Source organism: Sturnira hondurensis, unplaced genomic scaffold (genome assembly GCF_014824575.4).
Source record: "Sturnira hondurensis isolate 20B ecotype Veracruz unplaced genomic scaffold, ASM1482457v3 Scaffold0004136, whole genome shotgun sequence".
NCBI lineage: Eukaryota > Metazoa > Chordata > Mammalia > Chiroptera > Phyllostomidae > Sturnira > Sturnira hondurensis.
The window spans coordinates 55,329,431-55,349,663 of NW_028076767.1; the positions used below are offsets into that span (position 1 = coordinate 55,329,431).

At 36.7% G+C, this 20,233-nt stretch overlaps 1 protein-coding gene across 4 annotated transcripts in view; it reads left to right on the forward strand.

The window, feature by feature from the left end:
• The window catches only part of CCDC148 (coiled-coil domain containing 148), a 258,987-nt gene that overhangs the window by 98,326 nt on the left and 140,428 nt on the right, over window positions 1-20,233 (forward strand). For all 4 annotated transcript variants that reach the window (XM_037044667.1, XM_037044666.1, XM_037044670.1 and 1 more), the window contains one exon: window positions 19,198-19,336. In XM_037044667.1, coding sequence (XP_036900562.1) covers window positions 19,198-19,336 — 139 coding nt within the window. The remainder of the gene's footprint in view (window positions 1-19,197; window positions 19,337-20,233) is intronic.

A 20,233-nucleotide genomic window follows, 5' to 3' on the forward strand; every position in this document is an offset into this window, starting at 1 on the left:
TGTTGAGGATTTTAGCATCTGTGTTCATCAGAAATATTGGCCTGTGGTTTTCTTTCTTTGTTGTATCTTTAGCTGATTTGGGGATTAGGATAATATGGGCCTTGTAAAAAGAGTTTGGGAGTCTTGCCTCTTGTTGAATTTTTTGGAATAGTTTGAGAAGGATAGGTCTTAGTTCTTCTTTGAATGTTTGGTATTATTGGCCTGTGAAGCCCTCTCTCTGGTCCAGGGCTTTTATGTGTGGGTAGTTTTTTTGATTACTGCTTCATATTCACTAGTTATCATTGTATTCAGGTTTTCTGCTTCTTCCTTATTCAGTTTTGGAAGATCCTATATTTCTAGAAATTTGTCTGTTTCACTCAGGTTGTCCGATTCCTTGGCATGTAGTTGTTTGTAGTAATTTCTCACAATCCTTCGTATTTCTGTGGTATCAGTTGTAATTTCTCCTCTTTCATTTCTTTTTTTTTTAAGATTTTGTTTATTTATCTTTTAGAGGGGAAGGGAAGGAGAGAGGGAGAGAAACATCAATGTATGGTTGCCTCTCGTGTGTCCTCTGCTGGGAACTGGCCTGCAACCCAGGCATGTGCCCTGACTGGGAATCGAATCATGATCGTGTGGTTCGCAGGCCCGTGCTCAATCTACTGAGCTACACCAGCCAAGGCTCCGCTTTCATTTCTGATTTTATTTATTTGAGTCCTCTCTCTTTTTTTATTGATGAATCTGGTTAATAGTTTGTCAATTTTGTTTATCTTTACATAGAACTAGCTCCTGGATTTATTGATCCTTGGAATTGTTATTATTTTTTTTAATCTCTGTCATTTAATTCTGCTCTGACCTTGATTATTTCCTTCCTTCTCTTGTTTTGGGCTTTGTTTGTTGTTCTTCCTCCTCTTCCTTTAGATGTAGAGTTAGGTTGTTTATCTGAGACTTCTCTATCTTCTTTTGGTAGGCCCAGGAAGGAAACTTTTAAATGTTCCTTAAAGCATAAGACTTGAATAAGCCATACCTTACTTTTAGAACAGAAGATTTAACAATTGCACATACTTTCCACCTCAGTCTATAAATTTAATGTAATTTTAATAATATATTTTTTTAAATTTCTGATAAGGTCTGAAAAAATTTTAGGGCCCTGAGCCTAGCAAAAGAAGATAGAGAAATCTCAGATGAACAATCTAACTCTATAGCTAAAGGAACAAGAGGAAGAACAACAAACAAAGCCCAAACAAGAGAAGGAAGGACATAATCAAGGTCAGAGCCGAATTAAATGACAGAGATTTAAAAAATAATAATAATTCCAAGGATCAATAAATCCAGGAGCTGGTTCTATATAAAGATAAACAAAATTTCCCTGGCTGGTATAGCTCAGTGTATTGAGCACGAGCTGTGAATCAGGGGGTCACGGGTTTGATTCCCAGTCAGGGCACATGTCTGGGTTGCAGACCAGGTCCCCAGTGGAGGCCACATAAGAGGCAACCACACATGGATATTTCTCTCCCTCTCTTTCTCCCTCCTTTCCCCTCTCTCTAACAGTAAATAAATAAATAAATAATTTAAAATATTTTTTAAAAAAGATAAACAAAATTGACAAACTATTAACCAGACTCATCAATAAAAAAGAGAGAGGACCCAGATAAATAAAATCAGAAGTGAAAGAGGAGACATTACAACTGGTACCACAGAAATACAAAGGATTGTGAGAAATTACTATGAACAACTAAACCTAACAGATGTGTAAGGATGTGGGAAAATAGGTATTTCGTATTCTGCTGAAGGGAGTCTTAATTTGCATGACTTTTCTACAGAGAGTATTTTGGTGATTTAGCAAATCACAAAGCACATATCCTTTTCTTAATAGTTTTTACATCTCAATAATATATCATATAAACATACTTGAATATGTATATAGTGAATTATTTTTAGTTATTTAAAACAGTAGCTAAAGACTGAGGAAAGAATCTTAATATCAGTGGGGATGAGTTCTATAGATTATTATACAACCACAGAATGTATTACTCTCCAGATTTTTTTTTAAAAGGAGCGTAAATACTTACATTTATTGACATGGAATAATCTCCGAGGATTAGAATAGTGGTGTAATAAGCCCTGGCTGGTGTAGCTCAGTGGATTGAGCACAGGCCTGTGGGACCAGAGTATCGCGGTTCGATTCCCAGTCAGGGCACATGCCTGGGTTGCAGGCCAGTTCCCAGATGGGGACGCATGAGAGGCAACCATACATTGATATTTCTCTCCCTCTCTCCTTCCCTTCCCCTCTAAAGAAAAATAAATAAAATAAAAAAAAGAATAGTGGTTTAATATAGGTTAAACAAACAAAAGAATACACAGTACACATTGTATAAAACAGGGAAAATCAAATGTGTACTCACACATAAACACAGACATATGTATTTGCTTTTATATGTCTGAAAAAAAACATACAAAAATTGATAACATTCACTGCCTCTGAAGAAAGGTGCTAGATGCCTGGGGGATGAGTGCGAAGGAGAATTTTTATTGTATATTCCCTTTTTATTATTCCTTTTGAATTTCACAGCATGTGAACCTATCATCTATTCTAAATTCAAAGAATTTTTAAAGGCAAACAAGGGTAAAAATTACACATCAAATGGGAAAACATTGGAAACATATCAGTCACAAAAGATTAAAATACCAGTACATAAACACAAATTAAATGGTTGATGAACCATCAGAACAAAAAAAAAGAAACAAAGAAGATAAAGAAGCAATGTATTATTCATATTTTCAACAAACATTTATTGAGCAACTACTGGCATATTATAGACAAAAAGCCCTGTACTCAAAGCAAGATGAAGGTACACAACAAACTGTAAACACAGTACTTAAGTAAATTATACACTAGTGTATTAGAAGGTATATGTGCTATGAAAAAATAAAGATTCAAGTAAAAGGAATGTTGCTGAGGTTACAGGACTAGGGGATAGAGTGCAATCTGGAATAGAAGTTTGGGGGTGGCTTGGCTGAGAAAGTGATACTAAAGTCAAATCATGGTGGGATGAGAGAGCCAGCCATGGAAATTTTGGGTGTAAGTGTTCTAGCCAGTGTTTGCTGAGGTGGTCAAGTTCCTGGCAAGAGGCTTGCATGGAAGGAACAGAGAGATAGATGGGGAAAGTAGCAGAAGATGTGGTCAAAGAAGTAAGAGCTGGGGATGGGACATTTACAAGCTTGCAGGCAGTGCAAAAATTTTTAGATATAGGAAGCTATCAGAAGCAAAAGTGTGAGAAAACAAGACCTAACTTACATTTCAGGATTACTTTGGCAGTAGTGTTTAAGATGGAGGCTGGGGGGCGGGGGGCATGGCAAAATCGACTGAGCATTTAGGAGTTATTAAAGTAATCCAGGGGGGAGCTAATAGTGATCTAGATGAGGAAATAGAGATGGTGTGAAATAATCAGCTTTTGGACACATTTGAATGGTAAAGCCAATGGCATCTGCTGACAGATTTCAGAAAGTATGTGGGGAAAAAAGAGAGCAAGAAAGTTTTTGGATTAAGCAATTGGGATAGAATTACCATCAACTGAGATGGGGAAGACTAAGCAAAACAGGGTTTAGCTATGGGGAAGCTCTGGTGTTCAAGTTTGGACGTACTGAGTTTGAGATGCTAGCAGATAATCCAAGTACAGATATTGTAAAAAGAGTTGTGTGAGTTTGGAATTCAGGAGAGAGATCTAAACATGATGACTCATGTTTGTGAGTCATCAGCATAACATTGGATGTGATCACCAAAACAGTGAGTGAAGAGACAACGGAGAAGAGGGAAGACTAATATCTTGTGTTCTCCAGAATTACAGATGTTAACCAGAAGAGGGGTAACCAACAAAAGACACTGAGAAAAGCTGTGAGATATGAAGAAAACCAAGAGAGTGTGCTGTCCTGGGAGGCAAGTGAAGAGAAAGTGGTCAGCAGTGTGAGCTGAAGAGGGGTCATTCACGGAACAAATGCAACTAAGTCTAATAAAATAGGGTTGACAGGGCTGTGGCTTCAGGTGGAGGTCATTGGTAAACATTTGCTTCGAAGAAGTGGCAACAAACGCCTGATTGAGTTGGATTTGAGTGAATGGGAGTAAAACAATGAGAACAGACTACTCTTTTGAAATATTCTTCTGTGAAGGAGAGCAAGAAAGGAGGATGAGACTTTGTTGTTGTTATTGTTTGTTCTTTTGTTTTGCGTAAAATGGGACAAGTATCAGTATGTTTGATGTTGATTAGAATAACCCAGTAATGGGACTTCGTACACAAGCAGAGGAATAAGCGGAGATGGTTGATCTACAACTGCAACAGCTGAGGGTGCAGATGTGGGGGTGTCAACAGGTGTCATGGCGGTGGTCTGTGGAGCTTGGGGCAATAATTATACATACAAATGACAGAGTTATGTAAGCCTCTCTACTCATCAAAATAATGAAAAAATTAAAAATACTCAGATTGTTACTTATAAAATGGTAAAACCTAGAAGAAATTTATACAAGGTTAAAAATATAGGAGAAACTGTCATTTTTAAAAATATGCAATTGGTATATAAACTTTTGGAAAACAGTCTAGCAATAAGACATCAACAGTCTTTATAAATGTGAATAATCTTTGTCTTTTTAGAAATATAAGGAATAATTATAGAAGTGAAATAAAGTGTTGGCTTGAAGAGTGTTCAACACATTAGCTTAATCAGTCATATCATACAATGGAATATCACACTGTCATTAAAATTATTTTAAATAATTTTAAAGATATTATTTATTTTTTAGAGAGAGAAGAAGGGAGAGAGAAAGAGAGGAAAAGAAAGATGAATGTATGGTTGCCTCTTGCACACCTGCTACTGGGGACCTGGCCTGCAACCCAGGAATCTGCCTTGATTGGAAATTCAACCTCTGACTCTTTGGTTTACAGGCCAGCACTTAATCTACTGAGCCACATTAGCCAGGGCTAATTATATTAAATAATTTTTAATGACACAGATAGTTGCAATAATTTGCCATGCAATTAAAAATCAGGCCACAAAACAGTTTGTATAACATGGATTTTTTTTTTACCTCCTCTACGAAAGTGTTGCGTCTGTATCTACATAGCCACAGAAGAGAGACTAGAAGCTTATCCACCTGAATAAACAATAACAATAGTTATCTCCAGGTGGCAAAGTTGTACATAATTTTGGCATACATGCTCTTTCTATTTTATAAGGCAAAAATACATATTTTTAAATATCTAAATTAAAGGGTGAAGAGCAAACCATTGATACTTAATGATATTTAATGAGTACCTATTGCATGTCATGCCAAGCACATGTCATCTTAATCTTCAGTGTATCTATTTAAGAAGCTCTGTTTTACAGATGAAGGAACTGTGCAACTCAGAGGAAGGTGAGCAATTCCCCCAAAGTTTCTAAGTTAGTAGACGGCTGAGCAGGAATGAGTTTCTTCTGCTCATCTGAATATAAAGCTTTTCCTCACACCAAACCACTTAAAGCATTTACATGTACCAGGAGGTGGACAACTACATCAGTGCTGTTTAATACAAGTATGATGTAAGCTGCAGATATGAGCCACATATATCATTTAAGTAGACATATTTTTAAATATAAAATTTATCTTAATTTCTTTTATTTGATTCAGAAATTCCAAAATGTTATAATTTCAACATTTAATCAATATTTTAAAGTTATTCATGAGCTATATTACTTTTTTCTATGCAAAGTCTTTGAAATCTGGCCTACATTTTATGCTTACAGCACATTTCAAGTGCTAAATATGTAGCTAGTGGCTGCTGTGTTGGACAGCAAACCTTTAATGGATGCTGTCTTTTACTAAAACATATTCTAAAAAATTTTTGGCCACAGTTGAGCCTGTTTCTTTATTCAGTATGTTTGTAAAACTTTAGATTCTCTTAGGGTATATTTTATTAGTAACATAATGACAAGTTTAATTGCTTATTTTAGACTGAAATGAGACTGTGGCTTTAATTTTCTAACATTTGGATAAATTAATCATGTAGCTGAGCAGATGACATGATGCTGTATGTATACAGAGGACAATAAAGATTCCACTGAAACACTACTAGAACTGATGAATTAATTCAGTGAAGTAGCAGGATATAAAATGAATATTCAGAAATTGGTTGCATTTTTATATAATGATAATGGACTATATTCTTTTACAACGTATTTTTATTACATGCATGATATTACAATATATGGCTGTGTCATAAAAATTCAACCCATCCATCTGCTGATTTTGCAGTTATTTATTACATAGTTTGATATTTGCTTAAAAACCTTGGAACAAATAACTGTCACTATATTTTGAGTAATCCCATGACTATTCTTTTAAGATAAATTCCTAGAAATGGAACTGATAAGTGAAAGGGCATGAAGAATATTAAGACTTGAAAGTGTGGAAAGTCATAAAGTACAATAATTAAGTATTTTCAATGATGCATATATTGAAATATAATGTATTAAAAGTAGGTTAAACCTAGAAAAGGAGGTTTAACCATATTGCTTTCTAGGAAAGTAGAAACAATATATACTCTTGCCAACAGACTTTCTATCATCTTGTTCATCTTTTAGGAATGTTGATGAGGGACATTGGATGTTGCTGTCATGTGTGAATAGCACCAGTATCGTATTCATAGTCTCTTCTTTTTTCAACATTTATCTTCACAGCATAGCTGTGCAACATTACTGTCCTTATGTGAAATTTTTTGCCAATAAAATTGGCAAAAAGATAAAAAAGAAAAGAGATGAAATAGATAAAGTCAGCATCAGAAGCCTAGTACTCAAGAGACAGTGAGTGGCTTCTCATAATTTTATTCAAAAATATTTGATTAAACAAATGCTTACATGTTAACAGTTGCTTGATGAATATAAAATAAAGAGGGAAAGGAGCATAATAATTGTTGACTTCATGAACCCACATGTTAAGACACCGGAGCTTTAATTACCAGGTGGCATTTTTCTCTGAGAATATAGTTTCAGACTTTTGGAAAGTATCAGTCCAGTCTCATGTTCTCAAATTCTAGTCTGGGCTGGTTGTATGTCAAGGGTGGTTAATAAGAGAATTTTCTTATTCTGTGCTGAGAAACAGGAGCACAATTATTTGAACACCAATGTGCTCACTTAGTCACAATGGTTATATGACCCATTCATGCAATATTTGGGGTCATTCCTACTCCCATTTTCTCCTGGCATAGTCCATTACGGGTTGTCCATTCTGACCTTGGAATTTATATTTATGTGTGTGTGTGTGCGTGTGTGTGCGTGTGTGTGTGTGTGTGTGTGTGTGGTGGGAGGCGGGGATAGTTGTAGACTAGATCTTATTATTTGTCATGTATATTTACTAGCTTTCTCTTAAAGTAAATATATCACTTAAAACAATTAATTACTTTATGGCTTTTGACCCAAAAGCCATATTTTGATTGTTTAACCTTTTTTTGGCTTGTTGTAAGAATATAATATATTTTAAATTCTCTTGGCTATGGTGGAATACATATTATTAGGGAAAAACAATGGGTCCATTTTCTACAGGTTTTCCATAAAATTGGTCTTAAGAGTTTGTCTTCGCTTATCTCAGTCTGTATATCACCTGTGTGTTATGTTTGTTTTAATGTATTTGTAAAAAGTACGTCTAAAATAGTGGCTATACATTTCTAAGTCAACAGCCTTTTTTTGTGGGTTTCACTGCAACCCATACCTGCCTTCTTGCTGTAAGTGTTTGAGTTAGGAGCTACACAGTGTAATGATGCCTGAAGCTACATTCTTAATACTTTGGGAGACAGGGAAATCTGGGTTTTACAGGATGAAGAAGTGAGAGTCATTTATGAAAGCTTTCTGTTTTTCACTGGGTGTGAAATCAAATTGATCTTGAGTAAATCAGATTGGAGAAAATAGAAACATAGCAGCTTGACATATTTGTGTCAAAGACAATTGACATGTTATTTTTTAACCTGCATAATACAAATAGAATTTGTTATTAAAATAATAAAATCTGTGTAGCTGTAAGCAAACACAAGATTAAAATTTCTACAGACAGAATTGCCAAATTGTGACAACGGAGGAATTAGAACACCTATTTTGTACTTCAAATCAATTGTCCTTAAGTTTTTTTCTGTTCCTTATACCTTGAAGTCCAGTTGCGGCTAAATATAATCCTTTGAGGAAACCCTATCATTAAGACTGTGGAGAACCAGTCATATACGAAGTTTTAATCACCATGCTCACAGGGTTATGTTTGTTTGCCACATTAGTGCCTATAAAAGAAAATAAAGTTCATTATTAATATCTGGAAACAGCTGAGAAAGAGTACCATCACTCTTCTAATTAATTTTTTAAATTTCTTAATGATTTTTGGTAGGTTTGAGGTGATATTGTAGCATTTTTATGTGGTAATTAAAATTTTAGAAAGCCTCACAATGGTTCATTATTTTCTTATGCTATTCCAAACAGGTAGACCAGTTTTGTCATTCTTGCTTTTGAACCTGGAAAATTGAATCATAATGTCTATTTAAAGTAACTTTATTCAGTTCAACTTTATTGCAATTTAATATGTTCTTACTCTCCAAAAATGAAACATAAAATGAGGTAAAATGGAGTCAGATTTTGGCTCAGTACAAAGTTTTAAAAAGCAATTCAAACAAATAATGTGTATTTATTTTATTTTATTTTTGTTTAAGTACAGTTGTCTGTATTTTCCACCCACCACTCCCCCCTACCCCAGCCATCCCCACCTCCCCCCCCTTGGTTCCACCCCCTTGTTATTGTCCATGTGACCTTTATAGTTGTTCCTGAAATCCCTTCCCTCCTTTCCCCCCATTCCCCCCTCCCACCTCCCCTCTGGTCACTCTCAGATTGTTCTTAATTTCAATGTCTCCAGTTATATTTTGCTTGCTTGTTTATTTTGTTGGTTAGGTTCCACTTAAAGGTGAGATCATGTGGTGTTTGTCTGTCACCGCTTGGCTTATTTCATTTAGCATAATGCTCTCCAGTTCCATCCAAATATTTTCACCAATATGTCCCCTAGAGCAAGGGATATAAAGGAAAGAATAAACAAATGGGATTTCATCAAAAATAAAAAGCTTCTGCATGGCTGAAGAAAACAGCATTAAAATGAAAAGAAAACCAGCTGTATGGGAAACATATTTGCCAATCATACCTCAGACAAGGGTTTAATTTCCAAAATATATAAAGAACTCACATGACTCCACTTCAGGAAGACAAACAACCCAATTAAAACATGGGCAAAAGACCTGAACAGACACTTCTCCAAGGAGGACATACAGAGGGCCCAGGACATGTGCAAAGATGCTCAGCATCACTAGCCATCAGAGAGATGCAAATTAAAACCACAGTGAGATATCACTTCACACCAGTGAGAATGACCATCATAAACAAAGCAATAAACAACAAGTGTTGGAGAGGATGTGGAGAAAAGGGAACCCTAGTGCACTGTTGGTGGGAATGCAGACTGGTGCAGCCACTGTGGGAAAGAATATGGAATTTCCTCAGATAACTAAGAATGGAACTGCCTTTAGACCTGGTATTTCCACTGCTGGTATTATAGAACCCTGAAAGAACCCTGAAACACCAGTCCAAAAGAACCTATGCACCCCAATGTTCATAGCAGCACAATTTATGATAGCCAAGTGCTGGAAGCGACCTAAGTGCCCATCAGTAAATGAATGGATCAAAAAACAATGGTGTATTTACATAATGGAATATTACTCAGCAGAAAGAAAGAAGGAGCTCCTACCCTTTGTGACAAATAATGTGTTTTTAGATGATCTCATCTTTAGTGATTCTGTTCATGTGAGTATGGATGGCTTTTGTTTAGGGGGATTTCTTTGTCCTAAAAATGGTTCTTGGTTCTGAGAACCTGTCTATTTCCAGTAAGTTGAGCAGAGTTACTGTAGATGCTGGTGCCTGGCCACATTGTGTCTACATCTCCTCAATCTCTACCTCGTTCGCAATGCTTTCTTTCCAAAGCAATATTAGATGCTACTTTTTCTTTGTGTTTTTTTTTTATATTTTAAAAAATTTATTTAATTATTTTTCAAGGACAGTTTTCTATCTATTACTCCCATCCCCTCCCCCCTCCCCCCAGGATGCCCCCTCCCTCCCATTTCCACCCTTCTCAGTTGTTGTCCATGTATCCTTTATATTTGTTCCTCTAAATCCCTCCCCTATTTCCCCTGAAATTCCCTCCCCTCTCCCCTCTGGTCACTGTCCCCCTGTTCTCTATTTCAGTGTCTTTGGTTATATTTTGCTTGCTTGTTTGTTTTGTTGTTTAGCTTCCTGTTAGAGGTGAGATCATATGGTATTTGTCCTTCAACACCTGGCTTATTTCACTCAGCCTAATGCTTTCCAGTTCCATCCATGCTGTTGCAAAAGATAGGAGCTCCTTCTTTCTTCCTGCTGCATAGAATTCCATTGTGTATATGTACCATAGTTTTTTGATCCATTCATTTACTGACAGGCATCTAGGTTGCTTCCGACTCTTGGCTATTGTAAATTGTACTGCTATGAACATTGGGGTGCATATGTTCTTTGGGATTGGTGTTTTAGGGTCATAGGATACAATCCCAGCAGTGGAATTGCTGGGTCAAAAGGCAGGTCCAATTTTAGTTTTCTGAGAAAATTCCGTACTGTTTTCCATAATGGTTGTACCAGTCTGCAATCTCACCAACAGTGGACTAGTATCCTCACCCAAGTACATTTATTTATTGTTTTTGGAGAGAGTGAGGAAGGGAGAGAGAGAAACATTGATGTGAGAGAGAAACGTCAATTGGTTGCCTCTCACATACACAATGACCGGGGATTGAACCCAGCACAGCCTAGGTATGTGCCCCAACTGGGACCTGAGCCTCCAACCCCTTGGTTATGGGAGGAAACTCCAACCAACTGAGCCACACAAGCCAGGGCAGGATGCTACATTTTTAAAAAGTCATTTTTCTATTCTTCACTTAGCTATCAAATAGGATATCTTTGCAATTAAGAGAATATCCAACTCAAGTGAAAACAGCATAAATAATAAGGGGTTTTCAAGTCCAAGTACAGTGAGGTCTGGTTTTCTGCACTTTTTTGCCCTGTCTTCCTGAAGTTTGGATGACTTCCTACTGGACAATTGTTGTTTCACATGACAACACTCAGAAGCAGAAAAGGACTTTTTTTTCTTGTGACTTGTCTTAGGAGCTAGGAAACCTTTTCCTCAGAAGACTTTCCACATTCCATTGGCCAGAACTGGGTCTTTTTTTCCATGCTTATCCCAAACACTGGCCAGAGGAACAGAAAGCTTGTTAATGAGCATTTATAAATGACTTAAGATTAGTCAAGATTTACTCCCAGGGTGGCAGGTGGAGCTAACTTTCTCTGAAGTGGGGGGAATTATGGAGGAAGGTACATCTTGAATAAAATCAAAATCCTGGTGGACAACAAGGGTAGAGGCAATGTCCTCTACAATTACCTTTTCCTCATACTTTTTAACATGAATAAGAATTATTTAAAGCCTAGCATATTGGGTCGTGGAGTCATTATTTTTTAGTTTTAACAGACTATTTAATCTTGATCATATTATCTCAAAACTTCTACTTAGGAATGATATTGCCTCCTAAAGTTAGTGGTGGATGAATTTAGGGACAAATAATGGTTTAGGAGTCTTGCCATCATTCCCAAAATATGCATTCCACCTCCAAAAAATATACATTCTAAGCAAAAAATGAGCTTTGTATGCAAACTACTCTTTAAAAAAATGTAAGTAAAAACAGCGTGCTAGCTATGAAAATAATTGCAGCTTCCAAACAAGTCAGTTAGCCTTCTCCTCTGAACTGATTCCCATCCCTAAATCATCCTATAAGAGATTCTGGAGCCATCACTTTCGGAACCCTGTTGTATTTTCCCTTCTCTTTCTCCCCTCAGAAGAATGTGGCTTTGGATGCTTGTACAAGGTCTGGTTTTACCTGCCGAACCACTTTGTTGTTGTTGATAATTTGGTTCAGTGAATTTTGACCATCCTCCTAAGAGCCCACTTTATTCTGGCTGTCAAATCCCACCAGCAGAGCCAGATTGAGCGGAGCCTAGGACCCTAGAGGTTAGAACTGCTAGGTGGGAATTGATGTGCTAGGAAGACAATGTACAAACCCAAGCAAAACCCAAGGTGCAGGTTCCGTTGATCAGAAATGAGTCTGGGGCCAGGGAGCTCCCTGTGAACAAGATGAAATATCAAAAATAGATTTGTATTTGGACAATGAACCTGTGGTTGGGTGGTGAATGGGTGGGAAGACAATTTCAGGAACCACACTGATTAGATTTGGTATTTGGATGGGTTTGATTTGAAAAGTCAATGTTGAGAAGTAAAGTCAAGTTATATTTTCTAGGTCAGACCCAGTGCAGCTAAACAAGCAGCTCATGTCACAGCTGTCTTTGACCTGCATTAATCTGCCAGAGGCTCATTGCAAACATGCTTTGTAGTGGAGGGGGACTAGGTGTCCGCTAACAATGTTAAACCTGAAGACAGAAGAGTTTCTCTTTAGGCCGTATTGACTATGGTCATTTTCCAACCTTTAGGCAGTCACAGTCGCTGACAACTGCATCAGCTAGCTTCAGAAAACACTAGCATTTGACTGGAAAGCTCCCTTCACTCCGAGAAAATGTAAAACAACTTTCAGCCAGTTTGTAAACACAATGTATCTTTTAGAGATTTGTTTTTGTTAGAATACCTGCCACCCTATGTATTTTATTTGCCACCATTGGCTGCCCCTACCCCCGCCCCCGCAAAGGTATCTTATGTTGTGGAACTAGATCCTAGAGAAATGGCTTATTTTTAAATATATTTTATTGATAATGCTATTACATCTGTCCCATTTTTTCTCCCCTTTATTACCCTCCACCTTGTCCCCACCCCCCATCATTTCCCCACCTCAGTTTATATCCATGGGTCATACGTATAAGTTCTTTGGCTTCTCCATTTCCCATACTATTCTTACACTCCCCCTGTCCTTTTCTTACCTACTATTTATGTTTCTTATTCCCTGTACCTTTTCCCCCATTCTCCCCTTCTCCACTGCTAACCTTCCATGTGATCTCTATTTCTGTGAATCTGTTTCTGTTCTAGTTGTTTGCTTCGTTTGTTCTTGTTTTTTTTTCAGGTTTGGTTGTTAATAGCTATGTTTGTTGTTGTCATTTTACTGTTNCTATTTATGTTTCTTATTCCCTGTACCTTTTCCCCCATTCTCCCCTTCTCCACTGCTAACCTTCCATGTGATCTCTATTTCTGTGAATCTGTTTCTGTTCTAGTTGTTTGCTTCGTTTGTTTTTGTTTTTTTTTCAGGTTTGGTTGTTAATACCTATGTTTGTTGTTGTCATTTTACTGTTCGTATTTATCTTCTTTTTCTTAGATAAGTCCTTCTAACATTTCATAAAACAGGGGCTTGAAGATGATTAATTCCTTTAACTTGGCCTTCTCTGGGAAGTACTGTACTTGCCCTTCCATTCAAAATGATAGCTTTGCTGGATAGAGTAATCTGGGATGGATGTCCTTGCCTTTTGACTTTGAATACCTTTTTCCAGCCCCTTCTTGCCTGCAAAGTCTCTTTTGAGAAATCAGCTAATAGTCTTATGGAGACTCCTTGGTAGGGAACTGTCTCCTTTTCTCTTGCTACTTTTAAGATTCTCTCCTTATCTTTAATCTTGGGTAATATAATCATAATGTGCCTCGGTGTGTGCTTTCTTGGGTCCAGATTTTTTGGGACTCTGAGTTTCTTGGATTTCATGGCAGTCTATTTCCTTTGCCACATTAGGGAAGTTCTCCATTATGGTTTCAAATAAGTTTTCAATTTCTTACTTTTCCTCTTCTTCTGGCACCTCTATGATTTGATGTTGGAACATTGAAAGTTGTCCCAGAGGTTCCTAAGCCTATCCTCATTTTTTAAAAAATTCTTGTTTCTTCATTCTGTTGTGTTTGAAAGTTTATTTCTTCCTCTGCTCCACATGGTTGATTTGAGGCCCAGTTTCCTTCCCTTCACTGTTTCCTGTACATTTTCCTTTATTTCACTTTTCATAGCCTTCACTTTTTCCTCTATTTTGTGACATACTCAACTAACTTTGTGAGCATCCTGATTACCACTATTTTGAACTGTGCATCTGATAGGTTGGCTCTTTCATCATCAGCTAACTGTATTTTTTTCTGGGGCTTTCAACTCTTCTTTCATTTGGTCCATTTTTTTTTTTGTCTCAATGTGCCTGTTATGTAGTAAGGGGTGAAGCTCAGGTACTTGACAGGGTTGGGAAACCCACCTTGCTGCACTGTGGTGCTGTATGTTGGAGAGTGGTCTGAGAGGGAACAACGCTGCTTGCTTGGCTCTTTGTCTGCTTTCAGTCACCTCCCCCACTAGCCACAAGCAGGTTGGACGCTTCTGCTGTGCTGATTCTCCGGTGGGTGCCTTGTGGATGTTCTAGGACCCTGTGGGTCTCTCCAACAAACTGTCCTGTGAGGCTGGGAGTTTCTCCTGCTGCCTCAGCCCCCACAGATTTTTTCAGGCAGAGGTTTAGAGGCTTTAATTCCCCGTGCTGCAACCCTGGATTGTGTGATCTGTCTTGTTCCCCAGTTGTTTCTCCTGGTTTATCTGCATGCAAATTCAGGGCTGCCAGCTCCACCAGCCACTGTCTTGTCTGGTCCTTCAGCCATTGCTTTGCCTCCAGCCCTCTCTGACCCAGCTGCCTGTCTCCACCCCTCACACTGGTCTGGATAAATGTTTCTTTTTTAACTCCTTGGTTGTCGGACTTCTGTACAGTTCAATTTTCTGGCCGTTCTGGTAATTTTTCGTTTTTAAATTTGTTGTTGTCCTTCTTTTGGTTGTGGGTGGAGGAAAAGTATATCTACCTATGCCTCCATGTTGGCTCAAAGTTTCAGGAAATGGTTTAAACATGACTACTGAGAAAACTAGTAGCTAAATTAATTCTAAGTCAGTTTTGAATTTTTGGAATGTTTCAAATAGGTGAAAACGGAAACAGCTGACCTTCATCTGTTTGAATTCTCAGAACCCAGTCATCCTCCTTTTCTGAATTACCTGTTTTATCTCACATGTTTTATCCTGGGAAATCAAGATACAATGATAACAGTAGATTTCAATATTTAGAGGCAGGAGATGGTGTGGGTGGAGATTGAGTGGTAAATATCTCATACTTCTGTAGGCTGAAATTCCCTGAAGTGTTAGACATGCCCAATAAATCTGGAAACTGTAAATTGTTAGTGTGCTATTTTACAGATAAAGATGACAAAACAATTTAAATTAGAAAATTTGGATGGACAAAAAGAATACAAATTTCAGACAGTACTGCAATCCAAAGATCTTTTGTCTAAGGATATTTAAAAACTTGCAAATGTTAAAGATAATGGTAAAGTCTTTAATTTTTAAAAAATTATAGTCATTTTTCATATTCAGAAAGGAGATAAGTGATCAGAATATTTTTCAATATCTGTGTAATTTAGGTCATTCTGTCATCATTATCACCAGTAAAGCAGTTAAATTAAAAAAAAAGAACTTTGGAGGTAAAAGCTAATCCTCATTATTTTATACAGCTAAGCTATTTTGCTTAGACTTTTCTGTACAACTGAAAGATAAAGGTTTGATTAGGAAAGACAAATGTCCAGATCTGAATCTAGAAGTGCAGATGTATTAAATTTGTTTTTATTTTAGAGACTGAGTAAGAAATGATTGCTTAGAAGAGGCTATTATGTTAGAATTTTGCCATCCAGAAGACTCAGTACATATTGCAGTGGGGGCAGTTTCTCCCTGACAAACAGCATCCTAATGGAGATGTATGTCTGTGCCATTAGCATTGCTGATGTGGATATTTGCCTCAAGATTTAAGCCTGCGGCTGTGGAAACTGCTATAAATATTCTAAAATAATAATTTTGTGAGTATTTATATATGATTTCCTCTAAGATGTTTTTATTCCATGTATGCTAGAAAAATGACCGACAATTTACATAATTCTGGTAATTGGGAAAGGCTGTTGAGATGTGAGGCTTCTAAAATCAATAAGAAGAACAAAATAGATGCGACCATTGTTCATGACATATTTGGTTTTAATGTTATATTAGCATTTCATACATTTAAGTGGTTTTGGTGTTGTCTCTAAAACGGCACCAAATTAATACGTTCATGCAACGTATTGTATAAAAATGCACTGAGAACCACAAATTCTCCTGCTGCTATATTTATTAATAGCAACATACACTGCTTAATATGTGCCTTAATTTGAAAAGCGTTTTTATAAATGTTTGCTATTTGCACTTTCTCTTTGAGAAAAACCTTACACCACCATTCAATATGAGGGGCCATCAAAGAAATTCGCTTAGAAGTACTTCTTCATTTTCCAATGGATTTAAACTATTTTAGAAAATTATGGGTAGGATTGGTTATAGATTATCTTAGGTTGGGTTCAGTAGAAACAATGCTGGGACTGAGATTGTAACAAGTGATTTGCTGGGCAATGCTCTCTGGAGAAGGGTGGCAGGGGAAGCAAGATACAGCAGGGGAGAATGTCTGCACAAGGAGGAGGACTCAGTAGGAATGAGCTGCAGTCAGCTCCTGCAGTGGAACTGCAGCACAGATGGTATCACAGAGTTGGACCCATTTTGAGGAAAGTGGGGTGGCCTTTTGTATTTCCACACCAGCAAATCAATCATTGGTTGTGGGTAACCCTTGAAAGCATGTAGGAGAGTTGCTTTCTGCATGAGATACTTTTCAGTTGGCTCAGAGCAATTCTCCACAGAATGAAGGTGCATCTGTGAATTATCAGCATCTTGTTAATGGAAATTTTAGTTAATAAAGGTGATGTGTAATGGTTTCAGCAGCATCTGTTATATAAATGAGTGACAATTCAGAAGAACAAAAAAAATATTGAACTTAGATCCTGTCACTTCCTTCTCCCCAGCACACATTTCCACATCCACCCACCTACATTTGTAGTCAAATAAAGGTGGAAATTCAAGCCATGTTAAAAACCTTTTGCTTATAGAAAGTTTAAAAACATTAACAAGGACATGGACTGTAGGTCTTTTTGCTGTTGTACCTGGGGGCAAATATCTTAATAGTTAATACAGCAAACAGGATCAGGTTCCAGTCCCAGGGTTCTGAGTAATAGAGAATATATGTGGCTAACTGCTATTAAATGCACTTGTCATAATGAAAATGAGTTCCTTGAGAAAGGACCAGAGATATTGTTCTTGAAGACTTGAAGGTGTTTTAAATGCCACATACACTCAGGAAAGCCTTCTTCTAGGCTTAATACCCCTATTTGAAATGCTTTATTTGCAAAAGCCTTTGACTGTCCATACATGCATAACTGATTCAGGCAAAACGAGACACTCAAGGTGTTCAATGAATGAATTCATCTCAAATTCTTTCTCTGCAACAGATTATGTTATACTGAGGAACTATAGAGTATCCTTCCTGGTAGAATACCTTTAACCTTTTTCATCCCATTATAGAGCTGTTAGAGATTACCTTCTTTGGAAAAGAATTTCTTTCTTGCTACTTACCAGAATAATGAAATGCTTTACAGACTAGATGAACTTGTGTGAAGACAGTGGAATTCCCATTAGTTTCACTGATTTAAAGAGGTTTTTATTGTTTTAAGTTGTCAAATGTTTTTCAAAGTCATAGAAGACATCCAAAAAAATTTTTGAATTGTACAGTTAACTTTAAAGCAGATCATTGATATAGTAGAAATAAACAATAGTAAGTCTTCATCTTTGATCAAGAAAGTATTTATTGCTAATAATAATCCCTCTGATTGCATCTGATTTGATTATTCCAAGTTATTTAACAAGAGTAATAATATGCAAATGATCTCAGAATAATGAAGAGACATTAATTCAGTTTAGAGTTCAAGTTGATATTGCAGCCTTTTCACCCTGCATAGGACTTTGCTAATATAGTTGACCCTTGAAACAACAAGGGTTTGAACTGCATGGGTCCACTTATATGAAGATATTTTCAATAAAAACAGTCAGTTTCTGGAAGAAACAAAAATGTTACACAATATTGCTAAGCAATAATGAAGTCTGTGGAATCTCAAACTCCTCAGACTATTAGCAAGTGACAATGATTACATAAAATTAAAGTTTTAAAAACACATTAGGTAAATTAAATATCTGCTACTGAAAAGTTTCTAAATTCTAATACAAGTTATTTAACAAGAGTAATAATATGCTTCTTAAATCTTCCAATCTTCAGTTTTGTATTTGTGATTCAACCAGCTGCAATGGTATTTTCACATTCCCAGCTATGGTTTCCCAACCATAGGTTTCCAGCAGTCAGATCAAAAATAGTGTATTGACTCCCCAGCTGGTTGTGTCTGCCGATGGGAAAAGCTGATTGCAGAGTCCAAAGCTCTCCTTGAATTTTTGACTGTGCCATGTAGATGCCCAATGTTATTCAAGGGTCAAGTGTACTTTACATAGGAATGCAAACCAGGTCAGTGGCTAAGAGTGTTCTGAAGTGAAAAAGATATTTTGGATCATGGTGGATATGTTATTGGTAAGATGATTGGAAGGAATCCTTTTTACAGATAGTTAATGATTTGAAATTTAATTTCATTGGTTGTTTTTTCACTACCAATATCTACTCCTACCTCCCATCCCTCAAAAGTGAGATGTTGAGAAGGTAAAGTAAAAGAGAATTTGAAGCTTGCTTTTAAGGTCAAACTTTGAAGTACATTCCTCAGGCCTTAGTTTTCTTTGTGTAATTAGTTTATTTAATTGTCTACATTTGTGTTTTCCTCCAGTCTAGAAATAGGAATTTTGTTGAATAAGCAAAATTTCTTTTTAATCTGCATTTGAAAAATTTTATTTTCCAATATTTTAAAAAATTTATGTATCAGTTATTATATTTAAAATACAGGTAAGATGGAATAAATACTTTAACAATACTATGTCTCACTGTTAAACTTCTTCAAATTATTCCTGGAACTCATGGCAAGAATAAGTAAAGAATTCACGGAACCCATTGTATTAGAATTTAGAAACTTTTCAGTAGCAGATATTTAATTTACCTAATGTGTTTTAAAAACTTTAATTTTATGTAATCATTGTCACTTGCTAATAGTCTGAGGAGTTTGAGATTCCACAGACTTCATTATTGCTTAGCAATATTGTGTAACATTTTTGTTTCTTCCAGAAACTTCCAATTAAGTGAAGAAGACCACTGGATTTACCAGTCTGTTTTGGATCAGTATCCTGGAGATCTTTGTTGCAGAAGGACTCTGTATCTTGACATGTTACAAAGATATTTTCCTCGCAAATCTAGGCATGCTTTGGTGAGTACTAGCAAGTTAAATTGTTTTCATGGTCCATAATTGTTAAGTAAAAAATCATTTTTTTAAATGGTGCTCCAAAATTTAGTTTTTCCTACATTCTAGAAAATATTAAGATTATAGGTTGAAAGGCTATCATTTTTCAACTCTGTATGGTCCATAAGAGTGTGGGTGACCCCTCTGGCAGCATTTATTCCTCTGTGCTTACTTGCCCCAGAGGTCTTCGCTCTGTCTGCTCTGCTGGTGTTTGATCTCCGGGTGTATATACACTCACCTGCCCACCATCAAAGGTTTTTTATCACTGCTTCTTGCCTGGAAGTGGAATGCCTGCTCCTTCATCCACAGAGCTGCCACACTCCGTCCTTCTAGTCATGGGGAAACCAACAATTGCATAGGGGGCTGGTTCTTACCTTTACTACCCCTACCACAACCACCCTGCTTAATCCCTCTAAATGGGTCTGAAACACAAATGCTTCAAGTTCAGAGTCATGACTAAAATTTTCCTGAGAAGGGCCTGGAAAATTCCTGTTTCATTCTTTAGATGACAAGACAAGAAAACAAAAATTACCATGGCACCAATTAATTTCATAATAACTCACTTTAAAGTATATATATAAACAAGCACACATAGACTCTTAACTTTTAAATGGGTCATTCTATAAAAGATTATTGTATAATCTGCATTTTTGTAACTGTTTTAAGTTAAGCAAATGATAACAATACTAACATGTGTATAGAATTTGCCTTATGTCAGTCATATGTAAACTCCTGTAACATGCATAACAGTGGGTGAGGGAAGTACCATTGTTATACTCATTTACAGATAAAAGAAAAACTGAGGCAAAGGCCACACAGCTAGTATAACCATCATCTAACCTCTCCCCCAGCCTGCCACCCAAT